This window comes from Loxodonta africana, chromosome 2, assembly GCF_030014295.1.
Source record: "Loxodonta africana isolate mLoxAfr1 chromosome 2, mLoxAfr1.hap2, whole genome shotgun sequence".
NCBI lineage: Eukaryota > Metazoa > Chordata > Mammalia > Proboscidea > Elephantidae > Loxodonta > Loxodonta africana.
In genome coordinates, this window is record NC_087343.1 from 201057278 (window position 1) to 201078632 (window position 21355).

At 42.8% G+C, this 21355-nt stretch overlaps 1 protein-coding gene across 4 annotated transcripts in view; it reads left to right on the forward strand.

Moving 5' to 3' along the window:
• Positions 1–21355, forward strand: part of RUFY1 (RUN and FYVE domain containing 1) — an 86875-nt gene that overhangs the window by 47484 nt on the left and 18036 nt on the right. For 3 of the 4 annotated variants that reach the window (XM_064279269.1, XM_064279268.1, XM_003404700.4), the window contains 5 exons: positions 522–689; positions 10558–10655; positions 12336–12455; positions 13115–13244; positions 16931–17025. In XM_064279269.1, coding sequence (XP_064135339.1) covers positions 522–689; positions 10558–10655; positions 12336–12455; positions 13115–13244; positions 16931–17025 — 611 coding nt within the window. The remainder of the gene's footprint in view (positions 1–521; positions 690–10557; positions 10656–12335; positions 12456–13114; positions 13245–16930; positions 17026–21355) is intronic. The other variant, XR_002786613.2, reaches the window with a different exon arrangement.

Sequence of the window (21355 nt, forward strand, 5' to 3'; positions counted from 1 at the left end):
TTCACATAGCATGCTTAAACCTGCTGATGTTCACAGGAAGTCTGAAGTTATCCACTTTAAAAAAAAAAAGACCCTATATTTAGTTACTCTCAGTCTGTGGATGTGGGGGACATGTGTCCTAAATTATCCAAGACAGAGCCTATTTCAAAATGGTTGCACCTTTGTCTCCACAAACTAGCAACCCATTCCAGAAATTCTAACAGTGCAACATCCAGATTGCTTCCAGCAGTCCAACACAAGACAGACATTCTTTCTGGCCGTGCATTATGATTTGGGGGTTTGGAAAATATGGTTGCAGCTTACCAGCTTTCTGTTGGCTTGAGGCAGAGCCAATTTTAATTATAAAATGAAAAGAAAGCAAAAAATTTAAATCTAGTTATTCTGCAGACAGACTTTTCTAAGCCTCCCTAACCTATTCTGACTTAAGTTTATATTTTAGGTGTTGCGCAAGATACGGTCTCAGTTAAATATGTTTCTGTGACCTACTTTAATAACATTTTCCTTGTACATATCCTTTTAAGGAATTAGAAAAAGAATTGGAGTTACAAATTGCAATGAAAACTGAAATGGAAATTGCAATGAAGCTACTGGAAAAGGACACCCATGAGAAACAGGACACCCTGGTTGCCCTTCGCCAGCAGCTGGAAGAAGTCAAAGCAATTAACTTACAGATGTTTCACAAGGTTCAGGTAAGAGTCGGCTATGTGTCCATCTCACACCTGCTGTTTGTCCTACGCTGTCTTGTATCCTTCCTACAAAATGAAAAATATACACATCTTTGAGGCCCTTATATGGGTCAGACTTGGTTCGAGGCCCTAGGACATGTTATTGCATTTATTATATTTGATCCTTAAAGCAATCCCTGAGAAAAGTGTATAAAATGGGGGAAAAAATACACGTAATGACACAAAATCCAGTGGTTGAGTAACATGCCTGTGGTTGCACAGCTAATAAGCAGTGGATCCAAACCCTTGCTTTGTCTGCTGTCTCTTATCTGTCTCCCAGCAGTTTCCTGTTACTTCAGTGACAAAGTGTTTACTGTAAGAAATGTAGAAGTGGATTAAAGATATAATTTAGTCTTTTCAAGGAGCCCTGGTGGTGCGGCGGTTAAGAGTTCAGCTGCCAACCAGAAGGTCAGCTTTTCAAACTTTGCCATTAAGTTCATCTTGCTGAGTCTTCTGGCCCACCCCACTAGCAGCTTGCCTGTCCTATATCATTTGAGAGTAGTCAAGGGCATCTAGCCCAGAAAGAATCAGTCATGCCAGAGCCTGAAGGACAGCATCTAAATATTGTAAATGTTCCTGGCCCAGAAGCTATTGCACCATTCTATGTCCTTCTCAAAACTTTTCTTTTCTTTCCTTTTTGAAGCTCTATTTCCTAATTTATCACCGGAACAGTCACACTTCATCTTCCAAAGATGTGGTTTCGCTCTCACTTCCCATAATAGTATGTCAAAGACAATGTGAAGGCAGACAGCACTTAATAGACTAGGTTGCTTTGATCTGACTTTTTTTAGCTATTCATAATTAATATTACAATAACAACAATGGAAATTGAAGTAAAACAAAAAAGAAAAGGAGAAAGTTTCACCCTCCTGACAAATTATCTGTTTGAATTTTTTCATGTTTTCATCTGTTTTTGGTCAGAATACAGATATAATGTTATGTGGGTTAGTTAGGGGAAACTAAACTCCTCTAGTAGTTTAACAGACCCTAAAATAGAGTGGCTTAAAAATAGAGAAACTGTTTTTCTATAACATAATGGTTCTGAGGGAAGCATTTCAGATTAGCAGTTTTACTCCCCACAGTCATTCAGGGAGCCAAGCTGGTGGCCACTTCAGCTTTCAAGGCCATGTTAGTTGCCACCATCCCTGGTGTGAGTGGAAACCTAACCTGTTGCCATCAAGTCAATTCCGACGCATAGCAACCCTATAGCACAGAGTAGAAGTGCCCCATAGGGCTTCCAAGGACTGCCTGGTGGATTCAAACTGCTGACCTTTTGTTTAGCAGCTGTAGCACTTAAACACTACACCACCAGGGTTTCCAGTGTGAGTGGAAGCGGGGAGAAAAGCAAAAGTCCAGAGCCGAGTAAGTTCCTCTTAAGCAGTGAGACGGAAGTTGTTCACGTCCCTTCCATTCAGTTCCATGGATTAAGGGGTTCACCAACTTGGCCATACTTGGCTTCAAGGGAAGCCTGGAAATACCCTCTTTTTGGGGCTACAAACCAGATGCAGGGGAGAGGAGATAGTGGTAGACATAGAGTTGTCTGTACCGCAGTCTGCCCCCCTGGCTACCAAATATCCAGTGCATCCTTTCCTTTCCAGGAGAGGTAACCTGAAGTCCATCTGGTCGTTGCATCCCCTTCAAAGTCCCCATCCCTGGGTGGCACCCAGCACTCCATCTGGTTCGAATGTGACTTTAAGTCCAGTGACTTTGTTACAATCTAGCACTGATAGAATTGTATAATCTTTTTTATTTTTATTTTTTCACCTCAGATCTTTTTTCCCCCCTTTGGGCCGTAGATGCAGAGAGTTGAGTCAATGTCACTCCTCAGTTTTTGCGCACACAATAGTTAATAAGTCTGTACAAAGTACCTCTCTTGTTTTATTTTCTTACTTTCCTTTTGGCCTCCTTCTTTCCTCCCATCCTGTTTCCCTTAGACCAGCATTCCAAAGTGCTTATCTTTATTTATATTTGTCCTTCTAAAACATGTATCATCTTGAGCATATAAATTTTCATTTACGTGAGTGGTACTGTGCTATAGATCTCATTCTGTTTCTTACTTTTCTCCTCAGCCCTACATTCATTCATGTGTGTCTAGTTTTTGCCTCTAAGTGCAGCTTTGTATCCCAGAGTGTGCACTCACTGCATTGTCCTTGCCCATTCCCCAGTGATGGGCAGATCAGTACCTCCAACTCCACCAGCAACACCCTAGTGCTTAGGCCTACACATACGCCCTTAGGGACCTGGGAGAATTCCTGTGGCACACGTAACTTGGAGTGAGATTGCTGGTCACGTGCTCACTTTGTATACTTTTGCACAAACTCAGCCATGTTGCTTTCCAGAAGGGCTGCACCAGTACATGCTCTCACGAGCTGCATGTGATGATTCCCGGATCCTCACACCCCTCTAACCCCTGGCACCATCTAGTGTTCCAACTTTTGCCAGTTTCAATATTTATTTCTCAACCTAATGAGCTTGAATATCTCTACATGTATTTGGCAACTATTATGTTTCCTCTTTGTGAGTTGCCTTTTCATATTTTGTGTCCTTTTTTCTTTCAGGTATCTTATCTTTTCCTTGTTGATGAGTAGTGACTCTATATATAGTCTAAATATTAGTCCCTCATTGGTGTACATATTGTAATGTCTTCTCCCAATTTGTCACGCAGTAATTTTAAATCTTTATTTTTCATGTAGTCAAATGTGCTGACTTTTCATATTAGGGTTTGCAGTTTTAGGATTTTGTTAAAAAAGCCTTTTCTCATGCCTACGTATGAAAGATATTCTACGTTACTTTTACCTTTCCGATTTAGGTTTTACCTTTTGTATCTAGAGTTGACCTTTATATATGTTCTTATGCTAGGGATGCGGTTTTATTTTTTTCTACACAGGAAGCCACTGAAAAGCTAATCTATCCTTTTCCCGGTAATATGTGGTGCTACCTTTATCACATATCAAGTTCCTGTATAAAAATGGAACTGTCTCTGAGATCTCTTTTTGATGGTCTGTTTTAATTACTGCAGTTTTGTAGTATAATGTCTGGTAGGTCAAGATAGTCCTCTTTTCTTTTCTCTCTTCCTTCTCTTCTATTCCCTTCTAAGATTGATATATTTGTAGACCTTTATCCTTGATAAAAATTTTAGGGTAAGTTTATGTATTTACTCAAAAAAAAAAAAATGTCCAGCTGAATTTTTTAAATGGGGATTGCTTTGAATTTATAGATTAATTTGGGGGAAAATTGACCTCTGGGTACTGTTAGGACATGCCATCTCAGAGCATGGGCTAGGTCTCCATTTATTCAGATAACCGTTTTTGTCCTCTTTTCTCCAGAAAGGTGTTGTGTTTTTGCTGAGTTAAATCCTAGACTCTTCATAGTTTATGTTACTTGTGTAACTGATGCCTTTTTTGTTACATTTTCTTGCTAGGTCTTGGTGCTGTTGTTTTTTTAAGTTGCTCTTGAGTTTTGCAACCTTGCTTACCATCTAGTTCTAATAGCTACTCTCCCGATCCTGTTGGTTTTAAATATAATTAATCATATCATCAATGAATAAAGACAGTTTGATCTTTTAAACAATGCTCTCTGGTGGTACAGTGGTTAAGAGCTCAGCTGCTAACTGAAAGATTGGTGGTTCAAACCCACCAGCTGCTCCGTGGGAGAAAGAGGTGGCAGTCTGCTTCTATAAAGATTAAAGCCTTGGCAATTCTAGGGGGCAGTTCCACTCTGTCCCATAGGGTCACTATGAGTCTGAATTGACTCAACAGCAATGGGTTCGATTTTGGTTTTAATCTCTTCACTCTCGATTTTTGCACTTCTTATTTATTTTTCCTTTCTTGTAGCATTGGCCAGGGCCTCCAGGGCTACATTAAACAGGAGAAGAAATAGTGAACAAACTATTGGCCTGATCTTAAAAGGAATATATGTAAAGTTTCTGAGTATATAATGCTGGCCAGATTTTTGGCATATAATCTTTACCAAGTCAAGGAAGTTCCCTTCTATTTCTTGTTTGTTCAGAAGTTTTATCGTAAATAGTGTTGAGCTTTATTAAATGCTTTTTCTACATTTTTATCTATTGTGCCAATCATATTATTTATCTCCTTTACTTGTGTTGTGATTTGTATTGATAGATTTTCTATGTTAAATGGTCCTCACATTCCTGAATCCTAGTTGGTTACGGTGTACTATTTTTCAATACACTCTTATTCAGTTAGGTAATATATATAATATACGTGTGTGTGTGTGTGTGTTTATGTATGTGATAGGTCTCTTAATTTGCTTTTCTTTTACTAACCTTGTTTGACTTCAGAATCACAATTAGACTGGCATTATAAAATAATCTTTTCTGCTCTCGCTCTTCTCTGGAATAACTTGTATAAGACAGCAAGTATCCTCAAAAAAAAGTTTTGAGAACCTACCTGTTCTATAAGACTCATCCGGGCCTGGGGCTTTTTGGATGGGGAGATTTGATTACCTTTCAATTATTGAATACTTATTGGCCTACTCATGTTTTCTACTTCTTCTCACTCCAATTTTGGTATATTTTTATATTTTTTCCAAAAATATATTTATTTTATTAGGCTTTCAAATGTTTTAGCTTATAGTTGTTCATAATATTCTTTTATAAAATTGTTTAAATCCGTTTTCATTCAACGTTTTCTTAATTGCATCATCTGTCTTTTTCCCTTTTTCTTCCTCGCCAGAGTTATGACTGTCTTAATAATCTTTTCAAAGAACCAGCTTTTTTTCTAATATTCTTTGTAATTTGTTGTTGCTGTTTTTCCTTATGTCACTGATTTCTAATTTCACCTTTATTATGTTCTACTTTCTTATTTCTTTCTGTTTGCTATGTAGCTCTTTCTCAGCTTCTTGAAATGGATGCTTAGCTCATTATTCTGGATTTTTTTTTCTTCTAAATTTTACTTTGTTGTTGTTGAGAATATACACAGCAAAGCGTACATCAATTCAACAGTTTGTACCTGTACAATATAGTGACATTGATTACATTCTTCAAGTTGTGCAACCATTCTCACCGTCCTTTTCTGAGTTGTTCATCCCTCGTTAACATAAACTCACTGCTCCCTAAGGTTCCTGTCTAATATTTTTGAGTTGCTAATGTCAATTTGGAAGCCCTGGTGGCATAGTGGTTAAGTGCTACGGCTGCTAACCAAACGGTCGGCAGTTTGAATCCGCCAGGGACTCCTTGGAAACTCTATGGGCCAGTTCTACTCTGTCACTATAAGTCAGAATCGACTCGACGGCGCTGGGTTTGGTTTTGGTTGGTTTGGTAGTCAATTCGATACCATATGCATAGTTCTTAAAAGAGCACAATGCTCATAAAAAAAAAACAGACCTTTTTTACCAGGTAAGCTAAACAATTCGTCAGTTTTAAGATGACTTCAGGGGATGATTTTGGTTTAAGGTTTAAAGATTATCTCAGGGCAATAGTTTCAGGGGTTCATCCACCTCCATGGCTCCAGAAAGTCTACAGTCCATGAGAATTTGAAATTCTGTTCTGCATTTTCCCGTTTTTGATCAGGATTCTTCTATAGAATCTTTGATCAAAATCTTTAGTAATGGTAGCCGAGCACCATCCAGCTCTGGTTTCATGGCAAAGGGGGCAATTAGTCACACATTCTATATCCTCATCCTATTCCTCAATCCCCTTCTTCCTCTTTTGCTTCTGTGAAGAGTGACCAATTATTGAGCCATGGGTGGCCTCTTGCAAACTTTTAAGATTCCAGGCACTACACAACAAACTAGGAGGTAGAGGTAGTAAACATATTATTAGGCCAGTTAACTGGGATGTCCAATGAAACCATGACCCTGAAACCTCCAAATCAAGGGACTAAATCCCATGAGGTATTTGGTTGTACATAAGCAACCTTTTTTTTTTTTCTTTTCATAAAAAAAATTTTTTAATTAAAAAATACCTACCAAGTACTACTTTAACTTTGTCCCTCAAATTTAACAAAAATATTTCCTCTAAGAAGCACATTTTTCAAGTTTTAGCATCTCTGAAGAAAAAGAACAAAGTGGGAGGCCTCCACTACCTGATTTTAGAACCTATTACACTGCCATGGTTGTCAAAACATCTTGGTACGTGTACAAGATACATAGACCAATGGAAGAGAATTGAGAATCCAGACTTAAATTCATCCACCTGTGAGCAGCTGATATTTGACAAAGACCCAAAGTCTATTAAATGGGGAAAAGACAATCTCTTTAACAAAGGTGCTGGCATAACTGGATATCCATCTGCAAAAAATGAAACAAGATCCATACCTCACACCATGCACAAAAACTAACTCAAAATGGAATCTTAAAAGTTTGCAAGAGGCCACACATGGCTCAATAATTGGTTAATCTTCATTGAAGCAACAGAGGAAGAAGGGGATTCAGGAACAGGATGAGGATATAGAATGTGTCACTAATTGCCCCCTTTGCCATGAAACCAGAGCTGGATGGTGCTTGGCTACCATTACTAAAGATTTTGATCAAAGATTGTATAGAAGAATCCTGATGGATCAAAGACCTAAATATAAAATCTAAAACAATAAAGATCATGGAAGAAAAAATAGGGACAATGCTAGGAGCATTACTACGTGGCATAAACAGAATACAAAACATTACTAACAATGCACAAACACCAGAAACTAGATAACTGGGAACTCCTAAAAATCAAACACCTATGCTCATCCAAAGACTTCACCAAAAGAATAAAAAGACAACCTACAGACTCGGAAAAAAAATTTGGCTACGACAAATCCAATCAGCATCTAATCTCTAAAATCTACAAGATACTGCAACACCTCAACAACAGAAAGACCAATAAACCACTTAGAAAATGAGCAAAGGATACGAACAGGCTCTTCACCAAAGAAGACATTCAGGCGGCTACCAGATACATGAGGAAATGGTCACGATCATTAGCCATTAGAGAAATGCAAATCAAAAATACAATGAGATACCATCTCACCTCAACAAAGCTAGCATTAATCCAAAAAACACATTAAATGTTGGAGAGGTTGTGGAGAGACTGGAACACTTATACACTGCTGGTGGGAATGTAAAATGATACAACCACTTTGGAAATTGATTTGACACTTTCTTAAAAAGCTAGAAATAGAAGTACCATCTGATCCAGCAATCCCACTCCTTGGAATATACCCTAGAGAAATAAGAGCCCTTACACAAATAGATAAATGCACATCCATGTTCATTGCAGCACTGTTCACAATGTCAAAAGGATGGAAACAACCTAGGTGCCCATCAACGGAGGAAAGGATAAACAAATTGTGGTATATTCACACAACGGAATACTATGCAACAATGATGAACAACAGTGAATCTGCAAAACATCTCATAACTTGGACAAATCTGGAAGGCATTATGCTGAGTGAAATTAGTCAGTCACAAGAGGACAAATACTGTATGAGACCACTATTTGTAAGAACTCAAGAAAAGGTTTAACACAGAAGAAAACATTCTTTGATGGTTATGAGGGTGGGGAGGGAGGGAGAGGGGTATTCACTAACTAGATAGTAGACAAGGATTATCTTAGGTGAAGGGAAGGATAACACACAATACAGGGAAATTCGGCACAACTGAAGTAAACTAAAAGCTAAGAAGTTTCTTGAATACAACCAAACGCTTTGAGGGACAGAATAGCAGGGTTGGGGGTTTGGGGACCATGGTTTCATGGGACATCTAGGTCAGTTGGCATAACAAAGTTTATTAAGAAAATGTTCTGCATCCCACTTTGGTGAGTGGCATCCGTGGTCTTACAAGCTAGCCAATGGCCATCTAAGATGCATCAATTGGTCCCAACCCACCTGGAGCAAAGAAGAATGAAGAACACCAAAGACATAAGGAAAATATTAGCTCAAGAGACAGAAAGGGCCACATAAACCAGAGACTCCATCAGCCTGAGACCAGAAGAACTAGATGGTGCCTGGCTACCACCAATGACTGCCCTGACAGAGAACACAACAGAGAATCCCTGATGCAGCAGGAGAAAAGTGGGGTGCAGACCTCAAATTCTAGTAAAAAGACCAGACTTAATGGTCTGAGACTGGAGGAACCTAGAAGACATGGCCCCCAGACTCTCTGTTAACCCAGAACTAAAACCATTCCCAAAGCCAACTCTTCAGACAAAGACTAGAGTGATACTGGTGACATAAAATGATACAGGTGAAGAGTGTGCTTCTTAGTTCAAGTAGATACATGAGACTAAACGGGCAGCTTCTGTCCGGAGTTGAGATGAGAAGGCAAACAGAGAAAGGAGCTGGTTGAATGGACATGGGAAATTCAGGGTGGAAAGGAGTGTGCTGTCACATTATAGGGATCGCAACTACGGTCATATAACAATATGTGTATAAATTTTTGTATGAGAAACTAGCTTGAACTATAAACTTTCACTTGAAGCACAATAAAAAAATTACTAGTAAAAAAAAAAACTGTACAGCTAAAGAAAGGTTAAAAAAATTTTTTTTCATTAAAAAATACCTACCAAGTACTACTTTAACTTTATCCCTCAAATTTAAATAATTATATCTAAGAAGCACATTTTTCACATTTTAGCATCCCTGAAGTCCTATTTCAATTAGTGATATTTTTCTTTATTAAATGAAAAAAAGCCAAACCCGTTGCTGTCAAGTCGATTCCGACTCATAGCAACCCTAAAGGACAGAGTCAAACTGCCCCATAGGGTTTCCAAGGAGCGCCTGATGGATTCCAACTGCCGACCTTTTTGCTTAGCAGCCGTAGCTCTTAACCACTAAGCCACCAGGGTTTCCTTCCTTTATTAAGTGATATGTAAAATGATGGTGCATCTTACACGCAGTGGCACCTTATTGTTGTTGCCGTTGTGTGCTATCGAGTCAATTCCAACTCATAGTGACCCCGTAAGACAGAGTAGAACTGCCGCATAGAGTTTCATAAGCTGTAATCTTTACCGGAACAGATCACCAGGTCTTTTCTCCCGCAGAGCCACTGGGTGGGTTCAAACCACCAACCTTTGGTTAACAGAGGAGTACTTAACCATTGTGCCACCAGAGCTCCTTCAGTGGCAATGTAGATGTAGTGAAATATTGTATAGTGTGTTCACTGTCTCTTAACTCTAAGTATTTCATAATTTCCCTTCTGGTTTATTTCTTTAGCTCAGTAGTTTTTTAGTAAATGCTAGTTAGTTTCCAGATATGAGGGGTTTTTAACTATTTTTTCATTATTAATATCTAATTTTATTGTGTTAAGGTCAGAGAGTGCAGCATATGTATTATTTTTTTGGAATTTATTAGAATTTTCTTCTGCTTTTCTGTATCCTTTTATTTTAAGGGTGTCTCTTGTAAACGTGCAGGAACGTAGGGTGCTCCCTCCTGATTGGCCAGTATCTGGTTTAAAGCACACAAATGTGGGTATAAGCCCCAAGCCACCTTTCATTTGCCCTCCAGCCCTCAGCCAGCTGCTCTCTCTTGCCGAGCCTCCCACTCTTGATCAGGGGAGTTGGGGCTCACGGTGCCTGCCTGCCCAGAGAGCCGTGCAGGGTGGGGACTAGGGAATGTGCCCAGCAGTCTGAAGGTCCTTTTCAAAAAGGGGAGCAAGTATCCTTCATAGGAGGGAAAAAGGCTCCATTATCTCCCTCTTTCTTTTCTTTCTGTCGATAAAGCTGGGAGCCTTGACCCAGTGTATCTTCTGGGGTTCGGGGGAAGAGCAGCAATTAATGAAACATCCTTGAAAGTGTTACAGAAGTGCAAGGTTAACAATTGAACACTGTTTGTAATCCAGAGCAGGGGTGGGAGTGGGGACACTCAGTATAAGCCTACTTTTCTTCCTTTTGTAGAATGCAGAGAGCAATTTACAACAGAAGAATGAAGCCATCACATCTTTTGAAGGAAAAACCACTCAAGTGATGTCCAGTATGAAACAAATGGAAGAAAGGTAACCACTTCCTCCTGGCAGATATTCCCTAGAAGGTACTGGACATTCTCTGGGCCTGGGGACTTATTCAGAGTCTCTCCCAAAGGTACAGGCTGGTTGGGATGATTGGTTCTTCAGGTCCATAGTCTTACCCAACAAAATAGCTGGATTCATCAGCCTTGCCCAAGCACACCTAAGTTAATCAACATTCTGGCTACTGTATCAACCTTTCTTCTCAGGGGTTCACGACTGTACAGTGAGCTCCTTCTCATTAGCACATTTAAATATCAGGCCAGTAGTGCATCAGACGAGTTCAAACATAGACACAAATATGGCCAAGTGATTTTGTACAGAGGTGCAAAAACAATTCAATGGAGAAAGCATAATCTTTTTAGTAAATGATGTTGGAACAATTAGACTTCCATATGCAAAAAAAAGAACCTCAACCTACACCTCATACTTTATTAAACAAAAAAAAAATTTTTTTTAATGGATCATAAATCTAAACGTAAAACTTTTAGAAGAAAACATAGGAGAAAAGTTTTGGGACCTTGGGTTAGGCAAAGAGTTCCTAGCTATACACCAAAAGCACAATCCATAAAGCTTCATAAATTTTTGTCAAAATTAAGAACTTTTGCCCTTGAAAGACACTGTTAAGAGAATAAAAAGACAAGTTACAGATTGAGAGAAAAATTTGAAAATTACTTATCAAACCAAGGACTTGTATTCAGAATATATGAAGAACTCTCAAGACTCAACAATAAACAAAATGGGCAAAAGACTTGAATAGACGCTGCACCAGAGGATTTATGAATGGAAAATAAAAACACGAAAAGATGTTCTGCATCATTAGCCATTTGGAAATGCAAATTAAATTCACACTGAGATGCCAGTACAAACTTATTACCTGTACCAAAACCCGTTGCCATCAAGTCAATTCCGACTCATAGCGACAAACTTATTAGAAAGGCTAAAAAAAAATTCTTTTAAACTGACAATACCTAGTGCTGACAGGGATGTTGAGCAGCTAGAACTGTCCCATACATTGCTAGTGGGAAAATAAAATCCACTTGGGAAAAGAGTTTCTTAAAAAGTTAAACATACACTTACCATATAGCCCAACAACTCCACTCCTAGGTTTTTGCCCAAGAAAAATGAAAACTTACGTTCACACAAAAACCTTTACACAAATATTCCTAGCAATTCTATTCATAATTGCTAAAAACTGAAAGCAACCCAAATGCCCTTTAAACTGGGGTACATTTATGCAGTGAAATACTACTCAGCCATAAAAAGGAATGCACACAAAAGCTTGGATTTATCTCAAAGACATTACGCTGAGAGAAAGAAGCCAGTCTTAAAAGGTTGTATAATGTACAATTCCATTTATGTGACAGTCTCAAAAAGACAAAACCATAGTGTCAGAATAGATCTGGGGCTGACAGGGGTTAGAGATAGGGAGAGGGTATGACTACAAAGGGGTAGCATGAGGGAGTTTTTGGGGTGATGGAACAGTTCTATATATCCTGATTATGGTTACACAAATCTATGCACATATTAAAACTCTTGGAACTATCTATATACACATTAGAGCCAATTTCTATTTAAAATAATACAAAACAATTAAAGCCAGCAGGATGCAAAAATCTGTCCTTAAATTGTGAGGCTTGGTCTCTTGTTGGCTTGTGTTCTTCTGTCCAGGCTGCAGCACTCGGAGCAGGCCAGGCAGGGGGCCGAGGAGCGGAGCCACAAGCTGCAGCAGGAGCTGGGCGGGCGGGTCAGCGCCCTGCAGCAGCAGCTCGCCCAGCTGCACATGCAGTGGTAGGTCTGGGCTCTGAACTCAGGGAGGGCCAGGAGGCCAGCTTCTTGTCTTCTTCTTGTCTCCAGAAACAACTGAGGGCAGAAAGCATCCTCCAGAGTTTAATTACCCCTTCTCAGACTAGAATTAGGAAGAAAGCAAATGTGCTAAGTAAAAAGCCTGTTGTTGATGAGAGGAGGTGTTTATTCTCTGTTTCACAAGTGAGAAATAGGCTCCAAGGGGCTCAGTAACATTCCCAGGGCCCCTCAGCTGGTAAGAGGGAGGAGTCACTCTTGATTAGCTACCATCTTTCTCCCTCATAGCCCCTCCTCCCTCCAGGATCCTCTATTGTCAGCGGACTCTGGGAAAAAGCAGCAAACATTTTGGAATCTTTCTTTCCCCTCAGGTTTCCATTCCAGTAGAGGATTCTCCTTTTGTGGTCCTACATTTTCTAGAGCTTGTTTTCTTTTTCTCCAGTTACATAATGTCAAATGTGTACCTGGGCCTGCCTCTCTTCTATGTGTCCCCAATCTTAAGGAGGTGGCCCTGGGGGGAGGCCTCCATTTCTATGCCTTGCTGAAGGGTTTCAATGCTCAGGTGGCATCCTGAGCAGGGAACTGAGTTGTGGGTTTTCCATGAAAATCTCCATTGAGACTAACTCAAGTTTATTTTGGGAAAACAGCTCAAGTCTAGAGAAAGAGCTAAAATCTGAAAAAGAGCAAAGACAAGCTCTTCAGCGAGAACTACAGCATGAGAAAGACACCTCCTCTCTACTCCGAACAGAGCTGCAACAAGTAGAAGGATTGAAAAAGGTAAAGTGAGCTGCCTCTGGGAGGAAAAGAGCTGCTAGCAGTCTCCAGAAGTCCCTGCTAAGAAGCTCAGCTGCTGTCCTCCCCTCCCTGCACATGCCTACCGGGAGCTCCCTCAGCCACAGAGTGAGCCCCTGCTGTGCCCAAGCACTGCTCAAAGAAGGCAAGTGAGCTCCCACTTGGCATGGAGCTTACCCGCTGAGAGAAGGCAAAAGTATACTGTAAGCCAGGAAGCAAACGTGTGCTAAATGCAGACAGTGAGTGGTAAGTGCTGTGAAGAGACAGACTAAAACAGGAAGATGGGAACCCTCTCAGTGGGGGACCGGGGTGGAGGGAGGGGTTCAATCTGGAAAAGTGTTGAGCCAGAGACAGCCCTGCAGAGCTGGGGACAGAGCCATCAGGCAGACAGCAGGGCATGGAAAGTTCAGGTTACCTCAGGCACAGAAAGAAGGACAGCGCCGCAGGTGGCTGGAGTCCCTGGGAGCTGAGGCCTGAGCAGGCAAGAAGCCAACCTAGTGACCCTCTCAGCTGTGGGAAGGAACTTGGATTTTATTCCAAGCAAGGTAGGAAGCTGTTGGAGGGTCATTATTCATTTTAAGATCACCCTGGCTACTGTGTGGAGAATGAGTGGTAGAGGCAAGAGAGGAAACTGGGAACAATGCACAAATTTTTTATTTTTTAATTTCAAGATTAGTTAAATTTATTAGGTTACATTGATCATGTTACAGGAGTTCTTTATTTTTATTTTTTTCCATTGTGCATTAGGTGAAAGTTTACAGAGCAAATTAGATTCCCATTTGATGGTTTGTACATAAAGTGTTTCACGGCCTTGGTGTCATTTCCACAAATATTTTTGAACAAGTTCTGGTCCACACCCTCATGCACCCTCTGCTCCAGGCTCTCAGGGCTGCTGGCCACTTCAGTGTGACCAAGCCAAAAACAGGCTCCCCTCTCCACACCTGTGGAGGAAGGGTCCTTTGTGGCTGGGGCAGCATCCAGACCTGGATTTTTGTTGTGTTGAACACGTAACATGTACAGCTGTGCGATTAGAATAGAAAGACTCTCTTGATTTCTGTTGGAAAGTGCCTAGAGCCCCTTCTGAAGTGTGGAGCAGGCCTGGGGTAGAGATCAGGAAGGGCTTGGGGAGGGGGGCAGCTAGCTGCCTCAGCCTACAGGGAGGAGACAAGGCAGAAGAGGAATTTAGAACATTCTGCTGCATCATGGAACATACCCCCCTTGCTCCACTTGAAAATACTTCAGTCTAAGATTAGAATTATAGTCTCCCACCTCCACCCCCCCTCCCCAAAAAAGAAGAAAACATCCAATAAGCCCCAGGATGCCTCTTGTGTTGCCTCCTCGTATTGATAGGCTCCAGGTGAGGAGATCCTGGCGGGGGGGTGGGGGGAACTGCTAACCACTCAGGCCTAAGCCCCCTGCTGCTCGATGCCACTCAGCTTGCTCTGGCTCCAGGTGCCTTCAGACAGAGGGGCTTGCCTCTCAGACCAGGAGTGAGATCCCATATCTGGCTGTCACTAGCCCCTCTCACTCATTCTCAGGAAATTCCCTTTCCAAAAAATAGCTCATTCCGTGATGAGCAAAAATGTCCCCTTTTGAACTAGCCTTCTCTGGGGCAGGCTTTGTATCATTGCATAGGGTCAATGTATACATATTTTGAGATAGTTATCTACCTTTAAAGTTCTATTTTTTTAGTGGAAGCTCAGCTAGGCAGCTTCACTTGCCCTGTGAGGTCCCCTGTCTTTAATGTGTCTGATGATCGTAGCTGTGTCCTGGGCCGTGTCCATCCCCAGCTGCAGAGCACTCCTGCAGCACCCACGTCCAGTTCTGCCCATTCTTGAGAAATAAGTATGCCACGTAATCCATGAAATAATCCTGTCCTGAATGAGGTAAATAAAAACCAAAACTGAACCCATTGTCGAGTCGATTCCACCTCATAGCGACCCTATAGGACAGGGTAGAACTGCCCATAGGGTTTCCAAGGCTGCAAATCTTTTACGGGAACAGACAGCCACATCTTTCTCCTGTGGAGCCGCTGCTTGTTGCCCTTGTTATTTGTTGTTGTTAGGTGCCATTGAGTTGGCTCTGACTCATAGTGACCCTGTGTACCACAGAACGAAACACTGCCCGGTCCTGGGCCATCCTTACAGTCGTTGTTATGCTTGATCCCATTGTTGCAGCCACTGTGTCAGTCCATCTTGTTGAGGGTCTTCCTCTTCTCCGCTGACCCTTAACTTTACGAAGCATGATGTCCTTCCTCAGAGACTGATTCCTCCTGACAACATGTCCAAAGTATGTAAGATGCAGTCTCGCCATCCTTGCTTCTAAGGAGCATTCTGGTTGTACTTCTTCCAAGAAAGGTTTGTTCATTCTTTTGGCAGTCCATGGTATATTCAGTTCTCTTTGCCAACACCACAATTCAAAGGTGTCAGTTTTTCTTCAGTCTTCTGTATTCATTGTCTAGCTTTCACATGCATATGATGCGATTGAAAATACCATGGCTTGGCTCAGGCACAGCTTAGTCTTCAAGGTGACATCTTTGCTTTTCAATACTTTAAAGAGGTCCTTTGCAGCAGATTTACCCAGTGCAATGCACCTTTTGATTTCTTGACTGCTGCTTCCATGGCTGTTGATTGTGGATCCAAGTAAAATGAAATCCTTGACAACTTCAATCTTTTCTCCTTTTATCATGATGTAGCTTATTGGTCCAGTTATGAGGATTTTTGTTTTCTTTATGTTGAGGTGTAATCCATACTAAAGGCTGTGGTCTTTGATCTTCATAAGTAAGTGCTTCAAGTCCTCTTCACTTTCAGCAAGCAAGGTTGTATCATCTGCATAATGCAAGTTGTTAATGAGTCTTCCTCCGGTCCTTATGCCCTTTTCTTCCTCATATAGTCTAGCTTCTGGGATTATTTGCTCAGCATACAGATTGAATAACCAACCAAACCAAACTTACTGCCTTCGAGTCGATTCCGACTCATAGTGACCCTATAGGACAGAGTAGAACTGCCCCGTAGAATTTCCAAGGAGCGCCTGGCGGATCCGAACTGCCAACCTTTTGGTTAGCAGCCGTAGCACTTAACCACTATACCACCGGGGTTTCCACAGATTGAATAGGTATGGTGAAAGGATACAACCCTGACGCACACGTTTCCTGACTTTAAACCAGCAGCATCCCCTTGTTCTTTCCGAACAACTGCCTCTTGATCTAGGTAAAGGTTCCTCATGAGCACAATTAAGTGTTCTGGAATTCCTATTCTTCGCAATGTTATCCATAATTTATTATGATCCACACAGTCGAATGCCTTTGCATAGTCAGTAAAACACAGGTAAACATCCTTCTGGTATTTGCCAGTATCCAGAAAACTCTGTGGGGCAGTTCTACTCTGTCCCATTGGGTTGCTGTGAGTTGGAATTGACTTGACGGCAACGGGTTTCTCTTATGGAAACCCTGGTGGCGTAGTGGTTAAGTGCTATGGCTGCTAACCAAAAGGTCATCAGTTCGAATATACCAGGCATTCCTTGGAAACTCTATGGGGCAGCTCTCCTCCATCCCAATGGGTCGCTATGAGTCAGAATCGACTCGACGGCAACAGGTTTCTCTTATTAAACCTTAAAAAAAAAAAAAAAAAGACTTCCAACTATGTGTCAGGTATCTGGTTGGTTCATTTTAGGAGCTGCGGGAGCTCCAGGATGAGAAGGCAGAGTTACAGAAGGTGTGCAACGAGCAGGAACAAGCCCTCCAGGAAATGGGACTGCACCTCAGCCAGTAAGACCACCACTCCCCTCACCTGCCACCACATGCCAGGCTAGAGGGTGGGCTTCTTTCCCAGTGAGAACACCCCACCAGTCTGCCCACCTCATCATTCAAGGCCCAAGCCTGTGTCCTGCTGTCCAAAGGAGGGAGGTCCGGTCAGGAGGCCTGACTGCTGTTCAGGGGCGAGCTCCCAGGAAGTCAGGCCACAGAAGTGTCCCACACTGATTTATGCCCACCAAGTGGGGGTATTAGTCAGCTACGAGTTAACAAATTCATTGAGAATATTCTTTTCTAGGGACCAGAACACTCACGTTCACTGACTTAATATCTAGGTCCTAAGGGAACCTGATTAGTGATGGGAGCTGCAGACAATTCAACCACACCACAGTGAAAGCACCTTGGTCAGCCCTGCTGCACCACAAGCCACCTCTCTCAGGACTGCACACTTGCCTCCACCAGTGTCTTTCTCTCAGAGTTGGGAAGTGCTGAAGGAACACACACACTGGTGGTTCTGTCTCTCCTGTGACTTGACAGCTCTCCTTCCCGCTTTCTAGCCCTGTGAGGTTGCTCTGGGCACCTGGCCCGAGTAGACAGTCACATTGCAAGTTGTGGAATTTGTCCATTTGTGTGATTTTCCCATTTTCTACCTCAGTGGGTAGCCTTTTCTCGTTATGTCAGGACTCTCGGTTGCAAGTGACAGAAATCCAACTTTTTCTTGTTTAAGCAAAAAAAGCCATGAGGGCTCAGTCTCCACCTCTTCCCTCTGCTATCCTGTTGCTTACCACAGATGCAGTTCTGGGACCCAGAGAGCCACGATGTCCCAGCAGGGCTGAACCTGCAGTCTCTCAGAGTAACAAAAGTCCCTCTTTCTCCGTAGCTCCCACAGAAGCCCCAGGCTGACTCGCTGTTCCCACTTGCATCCACCCCCATGCCTGATACAAGCGCTGTGACCAGACATGGGGAACACTCATGACACAGCACTGAAAATACTCTGACCAGAGAAGGTCCAGAGACAGAGACAGAAATGAGGATAAATTAGAAATGCACTCAGGTAGTAGGTAGACATGTAGAAGATGAGGAGTTTGTATCTGAGCCCAGAAGCTGAAAGATCTAGAGCAGTGCTTTAAGGGGCAGCCACAACATGAGGAGCAGCTCAGGCTAGAGTGTAAATCCACACAGCCTCCCTTGGTGTGGTGTGGCAGCCCGCTGAAAGAGACCACAGAGTTAGTGACACAGATGATATACATTCTCATACAAGCTCATCTCAGCATGAACTAGAAACAGCTGGCTGAGAGCCAGCCTGCAGACCACACTTGGACCAGTGCTAGTCTAGAGGATATGGGGAGTCCCCAGGTGGTACAGATGGTTAAGTGCTTGACTACTAGCTGAAAGGTTGGCAGTTCGAACCCACCCAGAGTCGCCTAGGAAGTAAGGCCTGGCGATCTGCTACCAAAAGGTCACAGCCTTGAAAACCCTATGGAGTAGTTCTACTCTGCACACATGGGGTCACCATGAGTTAGAATCAGCTCAGCAGCAACTAATAACAAGAGGATATGAACATATGAATATGTTTCTAAAACTAAAAAAAAAAAAAAAAAATTCAATTTTAGAAGCAAGTCTGTCTTGGGAGAGTTTGGAAAATGAACACATCTTAGATTTTGGGAAGGGCAGCATCAGCCTTGCCCCTGAGAGTCATAAGTGAACAAGTATGAGACCATGGAAAAGCAAACATGGAAGGAGCATGAATTCTTATACAACAACCCATCCTGGGAGTTTGAAGTAGGTCCCAGCTGAGGCTGTGTCCATGGCAAAGGACAAGCCCATCTCAGATGGGCCCGGAGTCTCAGCAGCACAGCCGATCACACGAGTCTGCCCTACAGGTGGTCGGTGTGGTTCTTGGAGCCCTGGTGAGCTGGCAGCAGATGTGTGGAATGGGCTCCAGCCCAGAGGCACCCACAATGCACCTTGGGGTGATGGCTCCTACCCTACCCAATGTCGAGGTCCTCTCTTTCTGCAGCAGGCATTCCTAACCCCATCAGCCGTTACCAGGGCACAGCTTGCCCCCTGGTCACCTTTCTTCAAGGGTATCCTGTTTAGCTTTGTTTTTTATCAGCACGTAAGGCATATGGTAACAAATACACCTTCCTTCCACCCTTACCCAGGATACCAGTTCTCTCCCCTAGAGGCAATCATGTTTCTAGTTGTGTGTAAACCCATCTAGAAAGATTCTACTCATATTGTTAAGTGCGTGTAATGTGTCCCTCTCTAACCTAAAAAGGAGCACACTATACCCACTGTTCTGTGCATTATTTTTCTTTTCCTTATTAGTATATCTTAGACATTTTTAGGGCAGTGGTGGTTCAGTGGTAGATTTTCACCTCCTGTGTGAAGGCCTAGACTCAGTTCCTGGCCAGTGCACCTCATGCACAGCTACCACCTGTCTGTCAGAGGAGGTTTGTGTGTTGCTATGATGCTGAGCAAGTTTCAGTGGAGCTTCTAGACTAACACTAGGAAGAAAGACCTGGCAATCTACTTTGAAATCAGCCAGTGAAAACCCTTGTACACGGGGTTGCTATGAGTTGGTGGCAGACTCAGTGGCAACTAACGACAACAGACAGACATTTTTTACATATTATCAAACAGAGTTGCCTCATTTTTTTAAAGGCTACATGTTCTTTCCTTCAAGGGATATGCCTTAATTTACTTCTCAGTCCTGGGTTGTGAACAGTGTGTTGTTTCCCCTTTGTGCTATTACAATTGATGCTGCAGCAGAGGCTGCACAGAGTGCACGTCCCCTTACCCCACCTCCACATGTGAGAGCAGGTCTGTGTCTCCTGAGAACGAAGAGCTTCCTTCCCAGGACCAGACACCCGACTGTGGTATATATAGGCAGTCCTTGCACGGGGGGAATGTGCTTCCTCACCAGTTCAGTTCAAACTTAGTCAGAGGCTTAGAATGTATCGGTTGCTAGACACCTGTGTGTCAGGAAAGCACTAGGAGTGTCTGAGCACATGCGGAGTTGCAGACTCACCCCCTCCCAGTGTGGTAGGACAGCTGGCTAGAACAGGGACAGCATGCAGCCTAAGCAGATGCCCACTTACCTGCTGGGATCCATATCTGCAGCCCATCCCACCTGAACAGCCCTGCAGGACCCTGATTCATAGGGGTTTCAAGTTTACTTAGTACCATTTAGTGTTCCAGGCAGTAGAAGAGTTGTAGATAAGGTCATCCTCCAAGCCACCATGGGATTAAAGAGTCTTGAGTATGGGCCGCAGATTCGTAGCTAGAGAAGCCAGGCAAGCATGAATGAGCCAAGTGGGGCTAAAAGAAAAAGTATGCTGGACCCTGAGTATGGGCAGCAAGATTAACCATGGCCTCAATGCCAGAAGGAGGTGGGAGTGGTTGGAATGGGGCAGATGGAAGCCCCGAGGTCCTATCTGGCTGCAGCTGACTGTTGCCATGTGGGAGTGGGGCTTGGAATTGCCAGAGCTGCCCGTGGCTTAACCAATGCTAGAAACACAGATTTATACTTACCACCTATGTTAAAGCCCAGTCAGCCAAAGACCATCAGGTACAAGGTTGTGGTCCAACAAAAAGCAGGTTTCTTGATGCACCAAGGAAGGGCACCCTGAGAGCTATGGAATGCCTTCTGTCATAAGCGTAGGAGGGAAGCGTCTTTTGTAAAGTTTGGGCTTCCATGACAGATTCTGAGGCAGGTCTAAGGGAAGCGGGAATAGTTCTGGATTGGTTGCTATTTCTGAGGGTGGGATAGAAGTGGGGATGAACTAGGGTTGGGTGCTGAGGCTGGGCAGTTGAGCAGTTGGCTATCCCCAGGAATAAAGAAAAACAACAAAGCAGGTCTGGGCCTTAACGGTAAGGAAGCAGTAGTCTCGTAAAGAGGGGCCGTTAGAACGTGGCACAGCTGTTGCGGCCTTGGAAGGAACTGTTTCCGGTCGACAGTGCAGCTGGTTTATCTGACCCTGTCCTTCCAGCCTGACTAACAATGAGTAGCAGAGCGGCTTTTTTCAATCTGAGTACATTCTTATTCCTTCAGGACCAGACAGGTGTTTACTCTTTCACTTCCCAAATTTTTAACGGTGGCAATTAACGCAGTTAAAAAAATACATTAGGAGCTTGAAAAACCTCTAAGTTTAATCCCACGGGACAGATGTCAAGAAAAACAAAAGCCAGACGTGAAGATGTAGCAAGACAACAGCCCATTGTTAAGAGCCCCATCTCGTGAGAAGAGAGGGTGCTGGCAAGCTCCCCATTGCAGGCTCTGCCTTCCAGAGCCACGTGTCTAGACCCATAACAAAGGGAATAGAGGCTGGCCACCTGGTCC